Raw genomic sequence first — 25,677 nt, 5'->3', positions numbered from 1 at the left:
TGTTTGAAAAAAATGAAGAATAAAAAAAAAAAATAGCATTTAAAAAACCTTGCAAATTCACTGAAAAAACCATGGGTTTCACACACGTTATAGTTAGGAATTAGCATTTAAAAAACCTTGCAAATTCACTGAAAAAACCATGGGTTTCACACACGTTATAGTTAGGAATTAGCATTTAAAAAACCTTAGAAATTCAGTGAAAAAACCATAGGTTTCACACATGTTATAGTTAGCTGGACATTTTACTCGTAAAAAACCAATGAAATTGCCCCGTTATAGTTAGTTCAGCTAACTATAATTCGCGCGCCCGCAATGCACTGCTGATGACGTCACATATTACATCACTCATGACATGGTCAGTGACATCACTCATGACATCACTGATGACATCTCAAATGACATCACTGATGACATCACTGATGACATCATCCTTGTGATAGAGTGGCAGACCTCCTCTCACCTTAATATAAGCTTTGATACACACATTCAAAAATAGAGACTAAAAATTTCAAAACAATGGACATACCAATACCAGTTACAACAACCTCTTCAGTAATTCTAAGATCCACATACACATCCACTCATTCACCAACAGTCCTATACAGTCACTCATACATGTACTCACTCATCATATGTACTCATACATCTATACATCCTGTTACACAATGCCACTCATCCATAGAGTTACTCACACACATAGTCACTCATGCTAATAAAGAATAAAACATACATTTACTTGCATATACAGTAATACACACACCACCATACTTACTTCTACGGAAACTTACACATACTTAGTCTTTTAAACAATCACTTATAGAAACACATACTTATTCATACAGGAACTCTTTCAATCTCTCCCTCTCACATATACTCACATATATACACCAATAGTCACATATACTAGTTAAAAACATATGTAGTTACTCCTGAAGACACTATTGAGACAGTCATTCACTCACTAACACACCCATACACACACTCATCCACCCATACAGTCCTGCACACATGCTGTCTTCAACACATACAAACAGTGAGTCACTCATTCATGCACCTATGCACTACGTAATACCCCCCACCGTACCATACAGACACTCAGACTGATACTCAAAAAAACAACTAATAACCTATATAGACACCCATGTAGCTACTCACCAACCCATGCAGCCACTTATACACAAAGTGAGAGATACACTTAATCAGTCAGTAACACAATCAATTTTTCAAAAACAAATCATCCATTTAGACACTTATATACCCATTTATTCTTCCATCGACCTTGAGATACACATATATAAAACATATTTAATTTTCAGAAAAACACACATTCACTGGATGATGTCATCAGTGATGTCATCAGTGATGTCATTTGAGATGTCATCAGTGATGTCATGAGTGATGTCACTGACCATGTCATGAGTGATGTAATATGTGACGTCATCAGCAGTGCATTGCGGGCGCGCGAGTTATAGTTAGCTGAACTAACTATAACGGGGCAATTTCATTGGTTTTTTACGAGTAAAATGTCCAGCTAACTATAACATGTGTGAAACCTATGGTTTTTTCACTGAATATATATATATATATCCATCCATCCTACTGGCGGTCGCCAGTAGGTAGATCTAGTTAGGACCTATTTTCCATAGGAAATCCGCAACATTCTATTTGGAATAACGTTGGTGCCGATTTACGAATCTTAGGAAAATTCTCCAAACTTTTGGCAAGCTGTGGTCCGCTCCTATCCTGAAAATTTCACGGTGATTCGTCAAGCGGGGGCCGAGAAAAAAACGAGGGTCCCAAAACGCGTTTTCTCCATGCATTTTCCCATAGGACCTGTTGACGCAGCTTCAGCCCGAACTGCTGAACGGAATTACACCAAATTTGGCAAAGAGGTAGTCCTCAGTTCAGACTCGTGCCTTTTGCTTAAATGGTGTAAATCCGTTCAGTAGTTCCTGAGAAAATTAGAGTTAAAAAGATAGTGATATCTATGGCCTCGGAGGATCCGCGCACCCTCCCCGCACCCAGCGCGCACCCTGCCGTGCACGAGCTGTATTCTAACTGGCTATCAACACTCCAGATCAGGAAGTGTTGGCAGCCATCTTGTGCCTCGGTAGAACCGAGGCACAAGAAAACCAAAACCAAAAAGGCGCAAAACGCGACAAGGGGGCAGGGTAGAAACACACTGATACCCTAGGCCTGCTCAGGGGGTCCCACAAGGACCCCCAAGGCCCCAAAAAATATATATATATATTTTTTTTTAAATCGTGGCATGCACGTAGGGTCCACGCATCCCGCTGACGAAAAAAAAATGAAGCGCCGCTGATGACGTCACATATTACATCACTCATGACATTGTCAGTGACATCACTGATGACATCTGAAATGACATCACTGATGACATCACTGATGACGTCATCCAGTGAGTGTATTTCTGTAAATTTTAAATTTGTTTAATATATATATATATAAGGAAAAACCTATGGAAGAATGAGTGGGTGTATAAGTGTCTGAATGGATGATTTAGTAGGTGCGTGACTGACTCTATAAGTGAGTCATTAAACGTATCTTACTGCAGACTAGTGACTAAACTGTTTCCGGTCCAGGGAAGACATGGCTTGGCAGTTCGGGCTGGACTGTTCCCATGAGGCACAAGGTCAGACTGATTTACATATGGCCATGTCTGAACTTGGGTGGCAGAGTGGGCTAAAGAACGGTGATGGATTAAACCCAGATCAGTTGACTGGGGGTGAGTGCTTGCAATGTTCAACACTCCGTCCATCATTTCCTTTGGTTTTTGCTTTAAACTGTGTGAATGTCTGTATCTGTCTGTCTGTTGGTGTATAAGCGGCTGCATGGTTTTGTGAATAGCTATATGAGTGTCTCTATGGGTTATTGATTGGTTGTCTGAGTATCTGTATGGGTGCCTGAGTGTTTTGTTTGGGTGGGGTGTGTGTGACTCTGTGCATACATGTGTGAGTGGGTGATTCTATGGGTGCATGTTTTTAAGAGTGCATCTGTGATGGACTGTATGGTTGGGTGAGTGTATGTATGGGTGTGTTAGTGACTGAATGTATATCTCAGTGGTAAATGTGTGAGTAACTACATATGTGAAAGGCAGTATATATGTGTGTAAGACAATATAAGTGGGTAATTGTGAGTGTGTCATTGTGAGAGAGGCTGAATGGATGAGTGTGCTTGTATCAGTGATTGTATAAGAGCGTAAGAATGTGGTACTATTTTTATGAGTAAGTGAACTTTTGTGTGTATAACTGCATAGGTGAGTAAATGGGAGTGTGATTAATTATTTGCATGACTGACTAGGTGTGAGAGGACTTCTATGGATGATTGGTGGTGTGTGAGTGTCTATGTAGGTGTATAAATGCATATGATAGTCCTGTACTGAGGGACTGTAAGTATGAGTGACTGTACGGGTGAGTGAGTGGATGTGTGTGTAGATCTAAGAGTCAATGAGTCGGTATGTAGTTATTGGTATTGGAGTATCTATGGTTTTGAGACTGGACGTCTGAAATTTTGATTGAGTATATCAAAGGGTGTGAGAAGATGCACTAATTTATCACATGGATGACGTCATCAGTGATGTTATCAGTGATGTAATTTCAGATGTCATCAGTGATGTCACTGACCATGTCATGAGTGATGTAATATGTGACGTCATCAGCAGTGCATTGTGGGGGCGCGAGTGTAACGGGGGAATTTCTAAGGTTTTGTACGAGGGAAATGTCCAGCTAACTATAACGCCCCTGAAACCTTTGGTTTTTTTCAGTGAACGAACACACACATGAACACACACATGAACACACACATGAACACACACATGAACACACACATGAACACACACATGAACACACACATGAACACACACTCGAACACACACTCGAACACACACTCGAACACACACTCGAACACACACTCGAACACACACTCGAACACACACACGAACACACACTCCTTTTTGTGCATTTATATTGAAATATTCCATTTGTCAATTTGATTACCATCAATTTCAGTTCTCAAATGTCAATTTGATGAACATTTATCTTTCACGATTTGACAATGTTAATTAATTTATGTTTTTTATGACCGGTGATAATGGATACATTTGGTTCTTTATGGTTGACCAGAATGATTATGAAATTATTTCCTTCATAGATTATCATTCTTAATGGTTAAGAGTATACACTAGTAAGGTAACTAGTATAATGGCAGTGCAGTTGGTGCAGGACAAAATCTTACCATTCACCTTAAATTGTAGTTGTGTTGTTAAATAATGGGAATATGTTTCTCCAAATCACCATAAGTGATCTTCAGTGTTGTAATAGTTTGATAATATTTTAATAAATCAACATTCAATACATATTCAGAATCAGAGTATGATACCACAGACAACTAGGCAAGTGATGGGAAGCAACGAAGAAATATGCATGTGGTGTTATGGATTGCGCTGTACAAATGAGAAAATGTCGGGTCTTGAAATGTTGTTACAAAAACACAGCATATTGCCACTTTCCAGATAAAATAGAGGAGAGTAAGGAAAGAACGGCTAATAGCTTATACGTTTTTTTTTCCTGGAACCAAGTTATTTGAAGTCATGAAAATGTGAATTGCGCTTGCAGTAAGTTTATTTTATGATCAAATACAAAATAAAGTGTTTTTTTGTGCAGTGCCACTAGACTGTCAAATGATCTTCTTGATCTTCAGCCAGATTTTACATCATCGGTTCAGTCTGCTCCAGTTTCTTCTGCAGGGACAAGTTCATGGGGAGGTAAACAATTAAATTAATCCATTCTCTGTTTTAGATGTGTATGAGTTAAACATGATTTTACTGTATGTGTTTTTCATCTAAAATGAAAGTATCTTTCTCATTTGGTACTTGTATCTTCCAGTATGTAAAATACTAGGACCATTATCTATGCTATTGTGCATTATTTCTGCAAACCTATTTTGTCATTTCATCATGTAATAAACTGTCGTTTGCTCTGCCTTGTCATCGGCATTAAAATATAATTGCTCAGTAACGAACTGTGGCATGGAGAGCATGGGACCCACGTCTGGGCATACTCCTTTGAATTAAGCTATCCTGGCTGAAGAGGGGTGAAACCCCGAAACCGGTCCTAGTATGCTGGTTTCCAGTCCAGGGAGAACCTGTCCTGGCAGTTCGGGCTGGACTGTTCCCATGAGGCACAGGGTCAAGACTGATTTGCATATGGCCAGGTCTAAACTGGGGTGGCATGGTGAGCAAAATAATGATGGATTTAACCCAGATCACTTGAATGGGGGTGAATGTTTTGATTTGTTCTGCATTCCATCCATCAATTGTGTGTCTTTTGCTTTCTCATTGAATCTTTAATAGTTTTCCTCCCATTAGGAATAAAAACTAGTTTGAGGTATTTCTTCCACTGTTCCGGTAACTTGGAACATAATACAAAGTATGAGAATGTTCGATTCTCTCCTCATTTAGGTCACAGAGCTGGCAAAGTGTTTACCTCTTGTCTGTGTAACACCATGCACACTCAGATTGCAATAGTGGAATAAAAAGCACCCTAAATCTCAAAAAGGATTTTTTTATTCCTAAATTGATGTAGGAATCCAGGTAGGGTTCTTTTTCCACATCATACGTGTTTTGCGGATATTTTATGTCCTTGTAGTTAGTTGATTGCTCCAGGTGAACCGATAATTTATTCGTTTGAATTGTTTTCTTTAATAATATCTTGCAATTCTTCGTTTAAGAAGTACAACACTCTTAACAAATGTACTGTCTGGAACTCTCAAAGAACTGAGCAAAAAGCATATCTTCATGTTGAATACACAAACGATTTTCCCCGTTATAAATGACGTATTGACTTGGTCAGTTCTTCTTTTAGCCAACTGATCAGAAATTCAGACTGGCTTGCTTACTGAGTTTGCAATGATTAGTTATTTGTTCACCTTTTCCTTGAATTGCCACCTTCAGTTGCATGTTACTGCTATCTATGCATATTTTGCAAGCGTTTTCACGTGAAGTATATTTTTGACTGCAGAGGCCTGATTCCAGCATTGCTTTTTTGAAGCAAATTTTTGAGTTGGTTTCCTTAGGGCCATCAGACGTAAATTTCCTGCTAGATGGACACATATAACTTTATAATATATATTGCCATTATTGATTTTCAACAAAGGCCTTATTTTTCATTTTCGCAGTAGGTAAATACAATATCGTGGGTCAAGTTAAAAAGTGGCAGCAGGCTACCCCTTTCTGGTCTAGTTGATCCACCCTTCGACTAAGCCACAAAAAAAACAAGTTTCTTATGGGAAATAACACAAACCTAAAAGTGTAGGATATGCAGGACACATTCTGACAATGCCTGTGCAGTATTCTGGGTGGAGATTATCAAAGTAATTCGTAAATAGCTAAGGGACTGAGAAATGTACTAACTTTTATAGCCTGATGATGCATGCATCCTGAAGAGGGGTATGTAGAATTTCCAAACCCGAATTCTTGAGACTGTTTTCATGGGTATGTGATTCTGAGACTGGTCAAAGAAGTGATATGTGGTATGGCTAAACTCGAAAGGCAACCTTAACAACAATACCTAGAGGCAACATCCTCTAGGTATTGTTGCCTCACCATGTAGTAATGAGGGCTGTTCTGAAGCTCCACTCTCGTGAAGTGTTGTAGGTGTACAGTACAAGACCACTCAAAGAGCAAATAAGTAAAACTTACTGCAATCTCCCAGCAGGATGTTTTGGGGAGCAGACACTGTTGGAAATGGCAGACTCACTCTTAAGTTGTCAAGAACATTCATTGCTGTTCAATGGGGAGTTACTATGCACAGGGGAGCCAGTTAGAATGGGTCTATTAAGCCTTCAAGGTCCCACATGCTTAGTTTTAGTGGGATACACACCACACCCAAGTATACAAAATTCCAATGCAAATCAATTGAGAGGGATTGCTGGAACTAATGAGTCTATATAGACAACTGAGACAGTATGTATTACAGATGTCAGGGACAAAGATTGGAGCTCTAGTAGTCACACGTGGACCGCATACACAGACTACAAATCCAAAGCAGTAACAGACAAAGTGCCCACAAAGCGTGACAAACTACTGTGTTGTATTGTTCTCAGTTCATGAAACTAATCTGTTAAAGGTTTCCTTTTATCATGCCCTGCCACAAAACAATCATAGAGTATTGATTGTATCTTTCCCTGGAAATAGTATGTATTAAAGAAAGTGGCACTTATATGTATATATGGAAGCACATTTGCTAGCATATATACCAATTAAACCTGCTACACTCTATTTAGCGGTATGACCAGATACAAAATGAACATGGATTGTTCTTGCTGTTGATTTCGGTATGAAATTGATGGTCAACTTTGATAGTGTCTCCACGATAATTCTTACTACGGTTTATAGGAAGTAGCGTTATTGGCCATACACCAGTGTCTTGCTGCCATACACTCTAGGAGAGGGAACAGGAATCGTCTAACTTTATTTTGGAGACCTATACCTCCTTGGTCGAGCTATCTTGGGTGCTTGTCCTTCAAAACTGTAATTCAAGCCTAATGCTGTTTTAGAGGAAATACAAATTGGATCTCCGAGAGAGCAGTACTCCAGGACGAATCGTTATCAGTACACTGATGGCCATTCTTCAGAGCACTCTGGGAATAGTAGGAGTTTGGAGAATACTCTGCAGATGAAATGAGTAGCCAACTTGAGTACTGTAGATGAAATGAGAACTCTGAAAGTGCATTTTATGATTGCCCCCACCAGAGGCAGGTGAGGGTAGTGTCAGGGTGCTGGGCTTAGTGTGAAGCAGTAAGAGAAGATCGGATTCAACATCTCACTATAAAAAGAAAGTGGCAGACTTGACATATAAAAACATGCATCCGAGAATGAGTCGTTTTGTGGAACAGGATATGGGTGTTAGTGCTTGTGGACCGTGCAGAAAAACTACAATAATTCATAGGGCTCTCAAGGAGCCCTTAGTTACAGTTTCATGAGGGTTCAATATTTAGATATTGTCCCCACACATGCTTACCTGAATTATTTTCCAGTGTGTGGTCATCTGTCTTCAGGTCCAGGAAGAATTATGTCTCTATGACAGGATTGTTATGAGACTGTAAAGATTGTGCAGTTATACTATAAACTGCACTGCTATTTTGTCCTGGAATGAAGCTTAGTCCTTTTCTGTCCCAGAAGGAGCTGTGAACAGCTATTTTAAACCATTCAAATAATTTATTTCGAGAAAAATAAACATTGTGACCCAGAATGTCACTTGGGAAAAAATAACATGAGAATTCACTTGCGTATCATGCTAAAGCTTAAAATCGTCATCTTTTTCTAAGTATTAACCACTTAAATAAAAGCATGAATATATGAGCTAGAAGCATACTATCATTATCAGAATGTACAATTATGCATCTAAGTAGTAGGTGCATTGATGTTCATAATGGTGCAAAAACAACCTTTTACACATTTTTGCACCACAATGGACATAAATGCACATAAATAATTCAAACAAATAATGACTTGTATGGCTTGAGGCCTCTAAGAGCAAATGAGCAAATGCACAATATAGAGGTCTCACAAGAGACGCGCAAGGCAAAACAATTCAACTTTGGTAAACTACTATGAAGATAATGGAAGGTCAAACGGGACAGCAAACTATAGGTTGTTTGCCTTCCAGAGAAGGCACATTATTTGCATGTGGATAGGATGAATGGACATGTCCAAAATGCATTTGTGGTGGATGAGGGGCCTGGAATCTAGGAAAGCAACCATTTTGAAGGGATGGTATATAAAGTATGTGTTGGCGGCTTTTAGATCCAAAATTGTTAGATGGCTTCTGTACCTAAAAGAGGTTGAAGTACATTTCCATCTCCATTGTTCTTGATGAATTGCCGTCACTCCTTTTTCTGCTACATCACCTTGTATCCTTGCAGTACCTCCACCTCATTGCTCCCTGAGCCATACCTACCAACCTTCTCCTCCCTGCATATCCTTGTTCAACTGTTGGGAATCTTTACTCTGGACTGGAAATGATTACACACACACACACACACTCACACTCTCACTCACACTCTCTCTCTCTCACACACACACACACTCTCTCTCTCTCACACACACATTCTCTCTCTCTCTCTCACACACTCTCTCTCTCACACACTCTCTCACACACTCTCTCTCTCACACACTCTCTCTCTCACACTCTCTCTCACACACACACACTTTCTCTCTCACGCACACACTCTCACGCACACTCTCTCTCACGCACACACTCTCTCTCACGCACACACTCTCTCTCACGCACACACACTCTCTCCCACACACACGCACTCTCTCACACACACTCTATCTCTCTATCTCTCTATCTCTCCCACTCTCTCTCTCTCTTCCCTACCTCTCTCAAGGATCAGCCGGGTAAAGGTACTTCCAGAGGCCTGTCGGTGATGGAGATTGCACAAAGTGGCATTACTCTTTGAGCTTGGTATCAGTTTTGGCTAATTTGAGGAGGCAGATATAGTATAAAAGAATCTGTCTAAATTCCTTGATTCACATAGCTCTTTCCCCTTTCTTGGTTTAAGGAGCAAATAGATTGTCTGCTTCTGGGATAAGGACTCATCCAGTGCAGTGACTAGGACAAAGAAGACAGAAATGTTGAGCTTTCCCTTAACAATATGATCATAAGTAATGGATAATCAAGGTATAGACCCTTGAAATTGACCTATTGTAGGGATGCAAGGTAGTGCAGAATGTAGGGGTCCATGTATATTTGATGTCTAGCTTTGTTTTAGCCTACATTTGTGAACATAATATTGGGTCTAAGCGCAATGCTTTGAGTGTCGGTCACGTTGAAAGATATGATTCTATTCATGATCCCATTTTCATACATTCATCATTAAAACAATGCAAAATCATTTGTAAAAGGCATGTAGGAATTGGGTTAAAACAACTTTTATAACCAGTGTCTAACCCTCCGCCCCCGTTATTCAAATAGTGGTAGACCCCCAATGTCAAGCCTCCAGTTGGACTGCTGCAGCCTTCTTCCTTAATAAGAGCGACACTATTTTGTGTCTCACCCACAACTAGAAGCAGGATGTCCTACACTCGCCTAGTATGTACCACCAGTGAAGGTGAGAAATGGAAGTGAGGATTAAATTGCCCCATCTCTGCAGACTGCCTTCTTGATTCTTCGAGATTCCCTCCTTCAGTTGCTAATCAATGTTTAGAGTTTAAAATCCACTCCCACCCAGAAGCCCTTGAAATACTAAGGTCTAACCAACAATTTACCATCAATGACTGCTCGAGTTTTGTGTGTATGTAAATCTATAGTTTTTTTACAGTATTGCAATTAAACGTCTGGTATTTGATGCACAAGTCTCACCTAGTGGAGATATGCCACTCACTGAGGCATAATTCAAGTGTTTCGTGGGAGTTGCGTCGAATAAAAAATGTGGACACCTGAATAAAGCTGAATTTCCAAATAGTTTATTATACAGTTTTCCTGCTTGTGTAAATAAAGTCAAATTCGAAAAGTAGGACAGATCTTTTAACTTTTTGTTTATTCACATTGCTTACCTAATGCATACTATCGCAGACCTTTTGGGGGAAGGTGAGTGATGTTTTAATTTGTCACTGTTTGTGTTTTTGTTCGTGTAGTGATTTTGGTGTTTGTCCGTTTCCGTTGCATCTTTGGTGTGTAGTTCTAGGCTAGTGTCTTTCCTCCACTCTCACTCTCTCTCTTAATCCCCTCTGATCTTCATCTCTGGTTGCACACAGACACCCTTTCTGCACCTTCTGCTACTGTTCTCTCTGAGGTCCAGCTCTCTGATCCATTTGCACCAGAGCCTCTCCCCAGTGCCACCTCCAGTGAGACCCCTGCGCCCTCTAGCACTTCTGCTACTCTAGCTGCTGTCACTGCTGAAGTTGATCTTTTCGGAGGTTAGTTGGTTGATTTCTCTGCAAACGTTGCTTTTATTCTTATCTTAAATAAAAAGGAATGAATCTTTTTTATCATTGCCGTCAACAATTCTTTTGTAGTTGGTGGTGATTTAGTAATATGGGTAATTTGTGTTTGCCAATGTTTACTGAAAACTTGTTGAAGTTATAAGTATTTTGAAGTCCATTTTTATTAATGTATTGTGCTGCATCCACAATTGGGCTTTTAGTACGTGTCTGCGATTTATGTTCAGTGATTTTGAGATAAAAAATATGCCGATCTTGAAATATTCATCGAAAAACAAACTTGGGCTAGTTGTAAAATGGCAGATGAAATAAGTATTTAGTCTTTCCACACCTAACTTTATTTTCCGTATGCTCAGTACTTTTTGGGTTGACTTTATCGTCCTTTGATGAATTATACTTTTTACCATATGTAGCGGTCTAGTTGTCGGCCGCTAGTACGAAGTGGAGACCCCAACCCGGAACCTGATACTTACAATGTATCACCTTCTGGCCAGGCGTGGCCAGAAGGCTTTAAATAAAGGGACCGGAGTCGCTCCTGACTTCCGGTCCACACCAGTGACTACAGTGTCCGTGTCTATCCTTGTACTGCCTGAGTATATGCCTGAAACCCCTCAAACCCCTCCCACCCCTCCCGTGTGGTAAACCCCAACACTGGCGACGAGGGTGTCGGCGCTCAGGACCCAGCAACCCTGCGGCTGTACCTTTATGCCCATTGAGGTCCCCGCTCTGGCTGCCCCGGTGATCGATGCCTGATAGAGCCGCACGGTCGGGAGATCAGCGTGTGCAGCACCGCCCGCGGGCGGCTAGAGATGAGCTCTGTCAACATCCCACGCTCAGCAGCGACGTTCAGGATAGCGCCGCTCCTGCCGGTGTTTCTACACGGCCCAGCAGAGTATCCGGAAGCGCGCTGAGACCTGCGCTTGTCGAAGGGAAGCGTGCATGCGCTGAGGGACCATACCGGCCTTCGGGGGAGGCCGTCTGAGAAGCTGTGCTCAAGCGCGCATGCGCTGCTTCGGAGGCTTTCATCAAGCACTGGCAGGTGCAACTACACCCACACCAGCAAGCAGGGGCTGAAGGCTGCAGGAGTACCCACCAGAGCCCAACAAGTGGGATAACAGCTACCTAAGAAGTCAGTGCCCTAGCAGGACTGTAGCTAGCACCCTACCTGAAGCAGCATCCCTGGCTAACAGAAGAATACCAAGTAGGCAACACTCATGGCAAGGTAGCAAATGCCAGGCTCAAAGGGAGCATAACGTTCAGCTTGCCTGGGTGTAGCACAGAGACATTGGTGAAAGAGGGGAAAGTGTTACATGGCAAAGGCACATCAGTGAGGGACACTGCAGTAAAAGGAAGGCACTAATCAGGGAGCAATCAACACCATCACAGGCAGTAGTAATCACGACCGAACCGGAAGGGGGTATCGCCAGGGACAACCATGACGGACCAAGCAGCAGCAGCTCCACTGCAAGCGGCAGCGGCAGCCCCAGCCACGCCCGTACATTCTCAAGTCAGCGCGCTACCGCCGTTTAGCGAACTAATTGACCCCGCCACTGCATATCCAAGGTGGAACGTGTTGGTCGGACGGCTAGACAACTACTTCACCGCCACCAGAGAAACGGATGGCGCTGTCAAGAGGTCATTGCTGTTACATTTCGCAGGGGATGAGATATACAAGTTATTCAAGCACCTACCGAACACGGGGGCCCCCACAGATTACGACGCAGCAGTGAGGGCACTCCGTGCCCATTTTGACCCGTAACTAAACCCCGATTATGAACGATTCAAGTTGCGTCATGCCCGTCAAAGAGAGGGAGAGTCAATGGATGCATTTCACGCACGCTTGAGGGAGATGGCCAGCACTTGCACGTAAGATGATCCGGTCAAAGAAGTGCACGCGCAACTCATCCAAGGATGCAGAAATAAAACATTGAGGACGCTCATCCTCCGATAACCCAGGATCTCGTTGGAAGGCATGCTCGTCCTAGCGCGGTCCCACGACCTGTCCGAGGTCCGGTCCACAGCGATGGAAGCGGCGCTCATGCCCACAGCGAGTCCAGCAGTGGCCATCAAGACAGACTGGGTGGATGCAGCATATACCCCAGGGTGGGGCAGCAGGGGGAGGTGGCCCACAAGAAGGCCGCACCAGTCGCAGTGCGGGTATTGCAGCAAAGAAGAGCACGCCCCGAACGAGTGCCCGGCCCGAGAGAAGACATGCTCGAAGTGCAGGATTCCAAACCACTTCTCCAGTGTATGCTGAGGAGGCATGCGAGGCCGAGGGAGTGCCGGACGACGGCCACCGACGAACGCGGTGAGGCACCTCTTGCTTGAAGAACCACATGCGATGCGGACGTTGAAGGTATCCCCGCAACACAGAGCATACCTCGAAGACCCGTCCACTGACGAAGAAGAAGGCCTCCTCATATCGTTCGCAAGTGACCTAAAACTGAGGCGATGTCCTCAACCGACGTGTGCAATTGAGATAGCGGGATTTCCCGTCACAGCCCTAATTGACACCGGAGCCTCGGTCAATGTGATGGGGAACCAACACTATAAGAAACTAAGCCCAAGACCCCAACTCACGCTGTCCAAGGTAAAGATTCTCACATATGGGAATCAGACGCCCCTGCCGCTAAAAGGAAAAATGACAGTGCAAGTGAAGTGAGAAAATCATGAAGTAACAACTACCTTCCACGTGGTCGATAGAGAAGCGGACATTCCGCAGAAGACCTGAGCTTAGTAACGTTCGCAAATGCGGTGAGAACACTGCAGACAGAAGACATTCTGGAACTCTTCCCACAATTATTCAAAGAACTAGGGAGCATGAAACGGCCTCCGGTGCAACTGCACATAGACAAATCAGTGAAGCCGGTGGCCTTAAGGCACAGACGCATCCCATTCCATCTACGACCGTTGGGTGAGCAAGAGTTAATCAAACTTGAACAGCAAGGGGTGATAGAGAAAGTAACCGGACCAACCCCCTGGGTGTCACCCATGGTAATTGCGGAGAAGCCAAAGCAGCCGGGACAGATCAGGCTCTGCATAGACATGCGCATGCCCAACCAGGCAATCCGGCGGGAGAGACATTTGACACCAACCGTGGATGACATCCTCGCAGATCTAAATGGGTACAGGTGGTTTTCTAAATTAGACCTCAACGCAGGATACCACCAGTTGAGGCTGGCCGAGGAAAGTAGATACATAACTACTTTTTCAACACACCTGGGGCTCAGACGGTATAAAAGACTCAACTTCAGAATATCATCGGCTGCCGAGATCTTCCAAAACGCGGTCCGGGAAGTCCTGTCGGGGCTCCAAGAAATATTAAATGTCAGTGATGACATCTTAATTCACTCAGCAACTCTGGAAGACCATCACTGGCGGCTCAGGGCCACCCTCCACCGCCTCGCAGAGCACGGGGTGACTCTCCATAAATACAAGTGCCAGTTTTTCCAAAAGACTATCAAATTCTTTGGGTATGTTTTCAGCCAGGAGTGTGTCAAAGTGGATCCCCGAAAGTCGCAAGCAATTCATATAGCTCCAGCCCCCACATCGGCGTCAGAAGTTCGAAGTTTAATAGGTATGGCAACGTACTGCGGGAGGTTTGTACCCAACCTAGCAACAGTTGCAGAGCCGTTGCGAAACCTAACCAAGAAAGACAGCGTATGGAAGTGGGGCCCGGAAGAACAGGAAGCCTTCAGCAAGGTGAAATCCACACTGTTAGAAAAGACAACTATAGCATATTTTGACACCAAACGACCAACTGAACTAATAGTGGACGCCAGCCCCGTAGGCCTGGGAGCACTGTTGTCCCTGGAAACAAGTCCAGGGACATGGGTCCCACAAGCTTTCGCCAGCAAGTCATTGACAGCAACGGAGACAAGGTACTCCCAAATTGAACGGGAAGCGCTGGCCATCAAATGGGCCTGCAACCATTTCCATCTATATCTGAGCGGACATCCATTCTGCGTGGTAATGGATCACCAACCCCTTGTCCCACTCTTCAGAGGAACTGCACCCCACCCACCGCCACAGATCGAATGATGGGCGATCCAACTCCAGCATTATCAATTTGATCTAGTATACAGGCCGGGTGACAAAAATCCAGCGGACTTCTTATCACACCACCCAGCCATTGCCCCAGAAGAAGCCCATGACCAAGATCAACGAACGGAAGAATTCATCAGCATGGTTGCTCAGCGGGCGTGCCCAAAAACCATCACCATGTCAGAGATTGAATCACATACCCAGGCTGACAAGGTCCTGAATAAGGTGCTGGAAGCAATGCGAAAAGGCTCGTGGGCTGGTTTTCTCCATGACGTTAGTGGATGGACCGAAACGGACCGAGCTCGCCTCGGGAAGGTGTGGTGAGTACATGAAGAACTAAGTGCTGCACGTGACGGGGTGGTGTTAAGAGGATCGCGCATTGTCATGCCCCGAACACTCCAGGATCAAGTGACTGCCCTAGCCCACGAGGGTCATCAAGGCACCCGACGGATGAAAGCCAGGTTGCGGGAAAAGGTCTGGTTCCCAAACCTAGAAGAAACTGTAAAAGAGTTTGTACGCAGGTGCAGGGCGTGTCAACTGACAGGGGGCTCGGAAGCGCCAGCTCCGGTGATCACCGAGGAGCCTGCCCCGTCGCCCTGGTTGTGGATCAGTCTTAATTTCGGGAGCTTCCCCGATGGGCGAGTAACTGCCGTTCTGATAGATGGGTATACGAAATACCCCGTAGTGGAAGTGCTACCGTCGACCGCATGTGACCACCTACTACCAATGCTGGACAAGACGTTCGCACTCTTCGGACTACCACACGTTGTCAAAAGAGACAATGGACACACCTTCCAAGGGCCCGAATTCTGAGACTTTCTGGCGCACCTAGGCGTCAAACACCACCGCATCACACCGCAGTGGCCTCAAGCAAACGGAGAGGCCGAAAGGTTCATGCGGACGCTGAACAAAGTGTTGCGCATATGTGTGGCTGAACAGTCTGACCCGGAGGTCTCGCTTCAGAGGTTCCTGCGGGAGTATCGGAGCACTCCACACTGCACCACTCAAAGGTCCCCGTGGTCACTGATGCTAGCTGGGCAAAGGCGGGACAACATTCCTGTAGCAGAGAACTGGGAACCTGAGCCTTATGATCCGGCAAGCACCCAAGCGAGAAGACTAACCAACAATGAAAGAGCGAGCAGGAAGAGAAGAGCGCAGGTTCGGCTGATAACACCAGGTTGTGCCGTCCTTGTGAGAAATCGTCGTAGCGGAGGGAAGTTCCGCACTCCATATGAACCAGGACTGTGGCTAGTCAAGGGCGTGAAGGGCACGGCGATAACAGCCGAGAGAGATGGGAAAATCATCACCCAAAACATATCGTGGTTCAAAAGGGTGCCTGGCTCAGTAGTAGAGAGACCAATGGTCGAGGAGGCTTCCTGCAGAGACGATGGTCAGCTAGGTGGAAACCATAGCGCGACAAGTAGCCCAAGCAGGAACGTGGTGGGTCAGGAAAGTCCCAGCGATCTGAGACCAGAAGACAGGTCACCGGCAGAAGAACCAGCAAACCCAAGAGATGACAGCCAACGACATCGGTACAACCTAAGACCCCATCCGAACCCCAATCAAAGGCTCAAGGACTATGTATGTTAATTTCATGTTTATTCGAACTGATTTGGGATGGGATGTAGCGGTCTAGTTGTCGGCCGCTAGTACGAAGTGGAGACCACAACCCTGAACCTAATAGTAACAATGTATCACCTTCTGGCCAGGCGTGGCCAGAAGGCTTTAAATAAAGGGACCGGTGTCGCTCCTGACTTCCGGTCCACACCAGTAACTACAGTGTCCGTGTCTATCCTTATACTGCCTGAGTATATGCCCGAAACCCCTCCCACCCCTCCCGTGTGGTAAACCCCAACACCATACACATTGTAAAGCAAGCAATCATCTTTGTTTAAAAGTGACACGTAAATTAACCAACTTTTTTCTGGCAATCGATCCGTAAATTAGAACACGTTTCACAAAATGGCCATCTTGTGAAAGTGGATGCACACATTGTTTTTAGTTGCCATTTTACAAACTTTGTTTTCACGTGGCACACATACTTTATATAGGATGTCGCCGGAATGCAGTTTTTCATGCACACTAAACATTCCACTGCCCGATAAAAACAATCGTTGAATAAGCAGTCATAATCTGTTATCACATACTTTAGTGTGCTCCTGCCACCTAGTGGGCACATCCAAAACAGTGCTCAGATGTTATAAAATAGGATGGAGCAGTTGAAGATAAAAGAATCCAGCTGAGCCCCAAAATCTTCTTATTAATATTATGCACTAGTCCTTAATCTACCTTTTCGATGTTGCTGTCGAGAACCTTTCTGTGTTAAGGAGACGGTTCGTATATTCCGTTTTTTAAATCATGTTCACTTTGAGGTATCCAATGAGAGGGCAGCGTCAGAACACTGCTGTGAGTGCAATTTGCCCTCGAGTACCTCTTGGAGAGCCTAGTTAAGCCGGCCCTGGCTCAAGCCAGATGACTGCCTCTGCCCTCTCGCCTGTGTTCATTGTGCACAGTGCGCTCGCAACGTTCAAATCGCTGAACTTTACTCCTACACAACGACCCATCCCTGTGACAAATGCGAGCCATACTCAGGAGTGTGGTGCAACCAAGACGTAGCCATTTAATCACACAAGCATGCTTAAAGGGATGAAAACTTACCTAGAAGTTAGATATGAGAAGAAAGAGAGCAAGCAAGAAAGGTAGCACACATTGTACAGCAAGCGTCTTGAAGTAAATGAACCAAATACATTTCAGCCATGAGTCCTCAGTCCAGTGATAAACACTTAAAAAATGCATTGCAGCCAGCAAAATCTACTTGCATCCCCTGCAGGGACAGGCACCCAGTGCCAACAATTCACATTCCCACCATGGTTCTAGGGCCACTAAAGTAGTCCACATCTATATATGCAAGCATCAGTCACCTCTGATTAGGAGAGTCATGGATCCCATTTGATACCGAACAGAAAACCGCATAATGCACCGTTCCTGCAGGGGTTCCCGTGGCCTGACCATCCTCCAGGCAAAGCCCCCATCCATAATCAACTCCAGGTAACCAAGGGTAGGGCTGAAAGGTCTAGGACCACCAGCAGTTCAGACCCCCGTCTAGCCAACCTTGTGTCCACCAAGATCACTTCCCTGTCAAGGGGACAAAACCAGCCAACAGTTATTTTTATGTAGGTGGCACCATGCTTTTCTGCTCAAATTTCCACCACAGGGCGATTGGGTCACTGGCAAATTCTCCCCCCCACCTCACCCCCCTGCACTTCCTTGGATATTGCACCTATGATTGTTTGGATGAAGTCCTATTGGGCCCCTAAGCAATTCATTCTGATTCATTTAGAGCTCCAGGGGGCGAGCTGTTTGGCCTCACTGAATACGGTATGACATCTGACCAGAATATGGCAGTTCCAGGGTACCTGTGCTTTACTTTTGAGAGGGACGCGAAAGCAATTCCTGTACTACCCGTCTCCCTGAATGGGACATATCATTACCTCCTGCATGCATGACCAAGGTATCTGAAGGACTGATTAACCCAGAATCCAATGCCTTCTGCAGGTGGCCAAATAGGTGCTCCAAACGCAACATACAAATGCCTGCCCACTGATGTCTCACTCCCGCCAACAACTGTGCGGTCTCCATGCCAGATCCATGGAACCGCTCACCTGGTCTATGAATGAATGATTGGCCACACCAGCAGGTGTTTACCAGCCTTCAAATGGAGGCTGCAAGGAGAGAATTAGGAAAAACTGACCCTGTTACCAGACCATCTGCTAGCAGACCATAGTCAAAAACACCAGTGGGGGGAAGTGGACACCAGGGCCAGTTCCATCACACCAGGTGAGGGCAAACCTAGTGCTCGAAACATGTGGAACTCCACCTTCCAACCCCTTTAATGGCCTCTGGGGGCAAGTCCAATGCCGCCGCTGTGGTCGCAGCCCAGATTCAGAAGGAGTGAGACATGAAGTGGGCTGTGTCCAATCCTAAGCAAGACAGTGCACACCTGCATACCCACGTAACCTGAAAACATGTGAGTGCCAACCTCATGAACTAAGATATTTTGGCATCCATTTTGGGATCTGTAGCAAAGGTATTCCCTCGTCAGGGCCACTGGACAATGGGTGGTGTTTGGAACTGCAGATAGCTATACCCATACATCCTTGCCCGTCTGAACAGTTTTTTAAAACTAATTTTCAGGCAGTCATCTGACCTGACTATGTCTATGATGCGAACACCTGTGAATTGATCTGACTTGGAGGCAGGGGCCAGTTCAGATGTCCTAAAGGCCCCCAAGAATGTTAGGGAATAAGCCAGTCTAAAGAGCAAGGTTTCATACTGTGAAGCATCATTCACTTGGCAGTATTCCAATGATATACGACAGCCTAGATGCATCATTCAGTCTCCTAGCATCCTGCACAGGGGGAGCAATGCGCTTCCATTCCATGAAAGCCCTCCTAACCACGAAGCCCTTTGCTGGGCCCACCACACACCTCAAGCCTGCGAAGAAGGCAATAGCTGATAACTGCCTCCTGCCCGGCACCACTAACCTGCCAAGGTCCCTCTGTTTTGCTAAGAACTTTAGAACGGCAGATGTGGTGAAATGCTATCCCTCAACCCCAGATTTGAGTATGGCAGCATAATTCTTCCATAACGTCTCATATGCACGCTTAGTCCTAGAGGCTAGGGATGCTGCGATCAGGGCTGGGGTGATGGGGCTTGAAGCTTCCGTAAGTCCAGTGGGAATGTCGTCATCACTTCGTCTGATGTCAGCCATAGCGCTCTGAATTCTGCCAACTTAAAATCGAACAAAGCATCAGCCACTGTGTTTATTACACCTGGCACATGCCTGGCAGTGAAATCTATGTTGCAAGTCAAACATCTATGGATCAATGCCTTGAGTAATCTCAAAGCAAAGGGTCATTTTGCACTTTGGTTATTGATAGAGGCAACTGCAGCCATGCTGTCTGACCAGAATATTGTTCTCCTGTTGGGCAGAATTAGCCCCCAGATATGCAATGCTACCACAATTGGGAACAGCTCTAGGAAAGTAACATTCTTAGTGATATCAGATGCCCACCATTCAAGTGGCCAGTGTTGCATACCGCACCTGTTGCCAAAAACTGTCCGTAAACCTACGTTCCCTGACACATCTATGTAAAGGGCCAAGTCAGAATTGGACTGCGCCTTCTGGCACCATAAGAGTGTGCCATTGAAGTGGTCCAGGAATTCCTCCTAAATGGCCATATCTTCCCTGACCTCGTGAGACAGTCTAGTATGGTGCTGCTTAGCCTGTAGGCCTGACATCGCTCTAGCTATGTTTTTGGCAAACACCCTCCCACTCGGGGTCACCTTAAGCTCAAAGTTCGGTTGCCCAACTAAGACCTGCAGCTGATGAAGCGTGACCTTTTTGGCAGCCAGGCACTCCTCACGGGATGCCCAAAACCAGAAACCTTGTCCTATGGTAACCTGCAAACTCCTGCCACTGAGTCTATTATAATACTGAGAAATTACATGAAGATGCTGGTCCTTCAGTTTTGTCCTCTGCCAAAGGCACCCCTAGAACTTGCATTAACTCATGGAATCCTTGGAGGGCCCGCCCACAAGCTGAGGATCCTGGTGGTCCCATAAACAAAAAATCATCTTGATAGTTCACGGTCATCAGATGCCACCAAGCTTACTTATCGCTGCATCAAAAGAGGTGTAATGGACTGAGCCCAATCGTGTGGCAAGCTGTCATTCACAGATGTACCAGGAGGGAAGGAATGGTTGTGGATCAGGTGAAATTTGCCTGGTTCTTTCTTGGGTTCCAACCCTAATAGTAAACAGATCAAGCCATCTAATGACGGAGTGACAAAGGGTCCAGCTAATCTATCGGCGTCACTTCTTTGAGGATCTTCTCACTGTCTATCTCTGGCGAATGTGAAACAGATCGATTCCTAGGCGGAGCTTGAGAGGGCAAGGCTTTGGAGGGGATACGAAAACTTTCTCTGAAACCATAATAAAGCAGATGTGCATCTTGACTGTGCTTATATTTTTCTAGCAAGTGCGCTAATATGTGCAGACGTATAGGAGACTAGGGTTTGAGCACGGGGCCGTTAGTGTTCTTTTGGTGCTGGCTGCTCCTTTGGCTGCCCATATTTCTTGAAACACTTTGCTTCTGGATGTCCTTGGGTTCCGCAAAACGAGCACAGGGGCTTGAACTTGCAAGCGGTGCCTCTAAGACACTCTAAATTGTGTCACCAGCAGACCGTTTTTTGGTCCCCTCCACCCTAGTCTGCCCCAAAGGAATGCAGATCCTATATGGAGGAAGACCCCATATTGAACTCCGAATGTCATAAATGTATCTTCCTCTGGTCCCACGCAACATCTGGCCTTATTGCCTTCATCTTCCTGAATTTGATATCATACTGCAACCATGCTGTACTTTGGAATTCAGATGCAGCTCTGTGTATCAGCGACCTGTACCAAAACAATTCTGGGGCCAATACTGGGAAGTTCTCAGTAAGGATCACTGAATAAATGGAAAACATAGTCGCCCAATTCTTCAGGGACCACTCCACCCATACTTTCTTATTCTTGTGTTTTCCTTCTTTCTCCAATTTTCCTTTCCCTGGAACTTCCCCCAGCATTTATCAAGTCACAGCCATTGCAGAACTACCCTTTTTGCACCTTTTACCTCACCTCCTTGGTAACATGCCATGCTATGGCCGATGAAGAGGCGAGAGTGGACAAAGCTGTGTCAAAAAGAAAAAGGATGGGACATGAGTTAAGGGCCTTGGCCCTGCATATAGACTAGTGGGTACTGTGCCTGTTGTAGATTTTGCCAATACCTGGGCTGCATCACTGCCGGGTAACTCCCCTGCACCCACCTACTGGTTGCTGATAATAAACTGGTTCTTGCTGCCAGGGTCACTTAGAGTGATGATTTTGAGGTTGGGACATCCCTAACTGTGTTTGTGCCTTGTGACTGTTTAGCTACCATGTTTGCCATCGGAGGATCTTGCGCCGTGGGAGGAGCAGCCACCTTAACTGGGTTGTCCTCCTCCGGATGGGCTGAGAAGATCACTCCATTGCTCTGCCCTACAATTCCCACATTGTTGATATTTAAGGAACTCACAGAAACCTGCTTGATGGGAGGGGGCACTGGCATCCACCCCACTACCAACTCATCCGTCGTATTTGATGCCCCAGGCAATGTTTTTTTGCAGAGCTCCTGTAGTGGGGGCGGAACTACAGGTCCACACATTGCTATGTTAGCATAAGCGTCTTAGAAATTAAAAAGCTATCTTGCCACTTTTGATGCTTTTGCACACGACACTGTAGATAGATGGTATTATATGAAAACTGCTTGCTTGCTTTTTCTTCACATGAGAACGGTTTGTTGTTCACATCCCTAGACGTGCACCGCGACCTTGGTCTGAACGTTGTGTGCAGCAACAGTCAGGGCCAACAAACAATGTATGCTTTTGAATTCATGTGATCAGCCCACGCTCTAGCCATAACACGCACACAGCTGCAAATATCTGAAACTCTTAATATTGCAGTTTGCATGCATGAGATACTTACTTTGGAGAAGACCTTTTCAAGTCACAGAGCAAAGCTGATCCTGTGATGTGATTCACCTAAGCTGATATTTACGGTATGGGGTTCCCCATTCAAACCAAGAGACCTTCTATTAGTTTAATAATACAAGCTTACTATTGAAGGGAGGGTGGTTGTATTCCCACTATCATTTGTAACATGATTTCTCCCTTCATTTTCTATGGTATTGTAACAATGCTGATGGTTTTATTCTTAATCATTTGTCGGCTTACGTTAGCCAAAGTACTACATCTTAGGACACGTAGTTTATAAAATAAACATTTTATACTTTACTGTGTCTCTGATTACTCTTGTTGTGGACTGATATGAGAATAACGAACAGGTATTTCTGATTCCCACCATTCCTGAGAGTACTCGAAGTCGCTTGTTCTGGGTTGTCTAATCATTGGTAGCTTCGAGATGATACGGAGAACGAATGAGACACTGATGCTAGTCAGATAGAGGTTCTGGGTACTGAGGTGAGTTTTTGGTACACCGCAATTCACTGAGGTCCTGGTTTCCTGCGCATAGTTCTGTGCATGAGCAGAATTCCTGCAACACACCAGCTAGGAGCGTGTACTAGGATTGTCAGGCCAGACATACAAACTATTAATGTCTTTGTCTGCTTATGGCTCTAAGAATGGCTGAGTGCCTGAGGACCTTGCCCTGCCCAAATGCACCGATCTGCACTTTGGTTCAAGCTTTCCATCCATAAAATATGTGGGTGCTTCTTCTATTCAAGAAATAGATGCGCTTCTTGGTCTTTTGATTGCTAATAAAGAAACAATTGTGACAAAGAACTAATTTTTTAAGGCAGATGATGTACTCATCTCAAAGACTTTGTATCCTCTACTCACTCATTGCCATCATTATCTTGATGCTTCTAGGCTTTTGGCCACCAGCCTATGAAAGATGTTTAACAAACTTATTGGCATGGTGCCATATGTTATAAACGTACCTCAGGAATACATGGTTGCCTCGGTCTTGCCAATCGATAAGAGAAAAACATGGTTCCTCCATTTTGTTGAGGCCTTGCCTTGAGCCACTTTTGTCATGTTTTGCGATTTCATTAATGGTTCTAGAATTTTTACGAGATGCATCGCACCAACAGACAGAATATCCTGCTGAGAGCCCATCAGTGTTAACCTCATCTTTGGCCGTTCTTAGGTTTTCGCCTTCCATTTGTCTGACAACGGCACTAGCCCGCCTTTTTTAATCTGCTGCAGCCCAACTGTGTAACTTGCGTGCTTTTTAAGGAAGCGGAGCAGCTGGTGTGTTAATTTTTAAGGGGCATGTCGTGGTGTCATGAAGGCAGGCCTGAACTCAGAAACAAAGCTGTGTTTTGCTTCACTGCTAGCTCACTATGCTGGCCTTCTTTCTCCCTTTTTCATGTTTTTGTTCCGATGGTGGAACACCTGCCTCAATTGTTTTCTCGGGCGGTCTGACCCAGCTTTCACAGGTATTTTTGTAAAGGGTACCCTTTAACCCCAGCTTTACTTCACTTCGGTGCAGTAGCAGCAGGCAGGGAACGAGAGTGGAGAGGCAAGAGGGCTCACAGGGGGTAGGTACAAAATAAAAATAAAAAAACACTTGGCTCCTCAAAGCGTCTTGAGTCCTCCGCCGTCCCTCCATAGTCTTCCCTCGTCCTCTTTCTGCCTCAACCAGGAAGCACACGGGCTCCCGCCCCAAAGCCAATCACAATGCTGCAATGCAGCTTTGTGGTTGGTCTGAGCACTGTGGCTCGGCGCTCAGACGGAGAATGGGAGGCTGGGCTTGTTTTACACCAGGCTGTGCAATGCAGCTTGGTGGGGAATATGCAAAGTGCGCATGAATGTTTGGCAGCAGCCACTCCTTCTTCCATATGTCATGGGAGTCTCAGCCCTGCCCTGCCCCGCCCAACCTGGCCGATAAAAACAATAAAATGATAATAACAAATAACTTTTATTTTCATTTAATTTTTTTACACTGCTCCGAGAGTAGTAGGGCATCACTCAGCCACCTTAGCGGAGGAGCTGCCAATGCTTCAGTGTTTTTGTTTTTGTTTTGCAGGCTGGGGCGTTGAAAGTCTACATACCTTCACTAACAATGCAATTGTATTTCAAGGTTCTTGTTTTGTCCACCAGAAAAGATTCCCCTGATGTCACACAAATGTACATTTTTCATTTATAACATTATTTTCGATCACTAGAATCATAAAAATTAGATTCTTTAAAAATAAATAGTACATGTTCATAAAAATCCCACGATCGGATACAAGTATAAATACAGTATTGTAAAATACAATATTATAAGATCATGGCTATAAAATCATAAATGATCAGGGCATCAAACAACTCAAAGTGGCAATAAAAAAGATAATGAATTTCTTGGCAATTTGTTGCACAATTCCTCTTATAGGTGAACAACAGATCACAATGCAAGGACATATTCCCTAACATTACAAACCATAGTAACACAAACCATCTGTTTTCCCAAGGATGCTAAAACCAAATAATAACTTCAAGATAATTCCATAACAAGGAAGGAGTTAAAACAGGAATCGCACAGACACACACATCACAGCAGTTTTAAGCTAGTACATTTACGGCTATTTGAGAACATCCCACCCCTCTTGTCGCTCTGGGATTATTGTTGTGTTAGAACACATAAACACAGTTCAGGTACTCAATATCCCATCAGCATTTAACCCTCGCTCTCTAGACGCTTGGTTCCACTTAACCTTAGTGCCATTTGATACTTGGCCATACTGAACGCAAGTTCTCTACTTGTGTCAGTTCTCAAGATTCTAAGAGTGTCTAGATACCCCGTGGTGCCACAATTCTTGCAGAGGGGCACATCCACTTAACCTGAAAGTTATCATAACAAGAACAAAAAAACATATATGTTCCAAGGATTCTGTACCCCAATGGCATACTGGACACTGATCATCAACCTCACCCTTTTCATACCATGTGGAGCTAACGCTTTAATGAGTAAGGTGCTATACCTAAATTGGAGATATAAATTGCATGTTAGGGCTGGTACAATTTCATCGATGGTCACCTGATGGCGCGCACATGGTTTTACATCAATAAAAGCTAATGTTGGTG

General features: G+C 44.7%; 1 protein-coding gene across 5 annotated transcripts in view; it reads left to right on the top strand.

Annotated features, from left to right (window-relative positions):
• Positions 1-25,677, top strand: part of SNAP91 (synaptosome associated protein 91) — a 667,800-nt gene that overhangs the window by 448,923 nt on the left and 193,200 nt on the right. For 3 of the 5 annotated variants that reach the window (XM_085611031.1, XM_085611033.1, XM_085611034.1), the window contains exon 14: positions 4,683-4,783. In XM_085611031.1, the coding sequence (XP_085467157.1) occupies positions 4,683-4,783 (101 nt within the window). Of the gene's footprint in view, positions 1-4,682; positions 4,784-10,598; positions 10,614-10,780; positions 10,943-25,677 lie in introns of all 5 variants that reach the window. The other 2 variants (XM_085611029.1, XM_085611030.1) reach the window with 2 other exon arrangements.

Source organism: Triturus cristatus, chromosome 6 (genome assembly GCF_964204655.1).
Source record: "Triturus cristatus chromosome 6, aTriCri1.1, whole genome shotgun sequence".
NCBI classification, from domain to species: Eukaryota; Metazoa; Chordata; class Amphibia; order Caudata; family Salamandridae; genus Triturus; species Triturus cristatus.
This window is presented reverse-complemented; position numbering and strand designations above follow the sequence as displayed.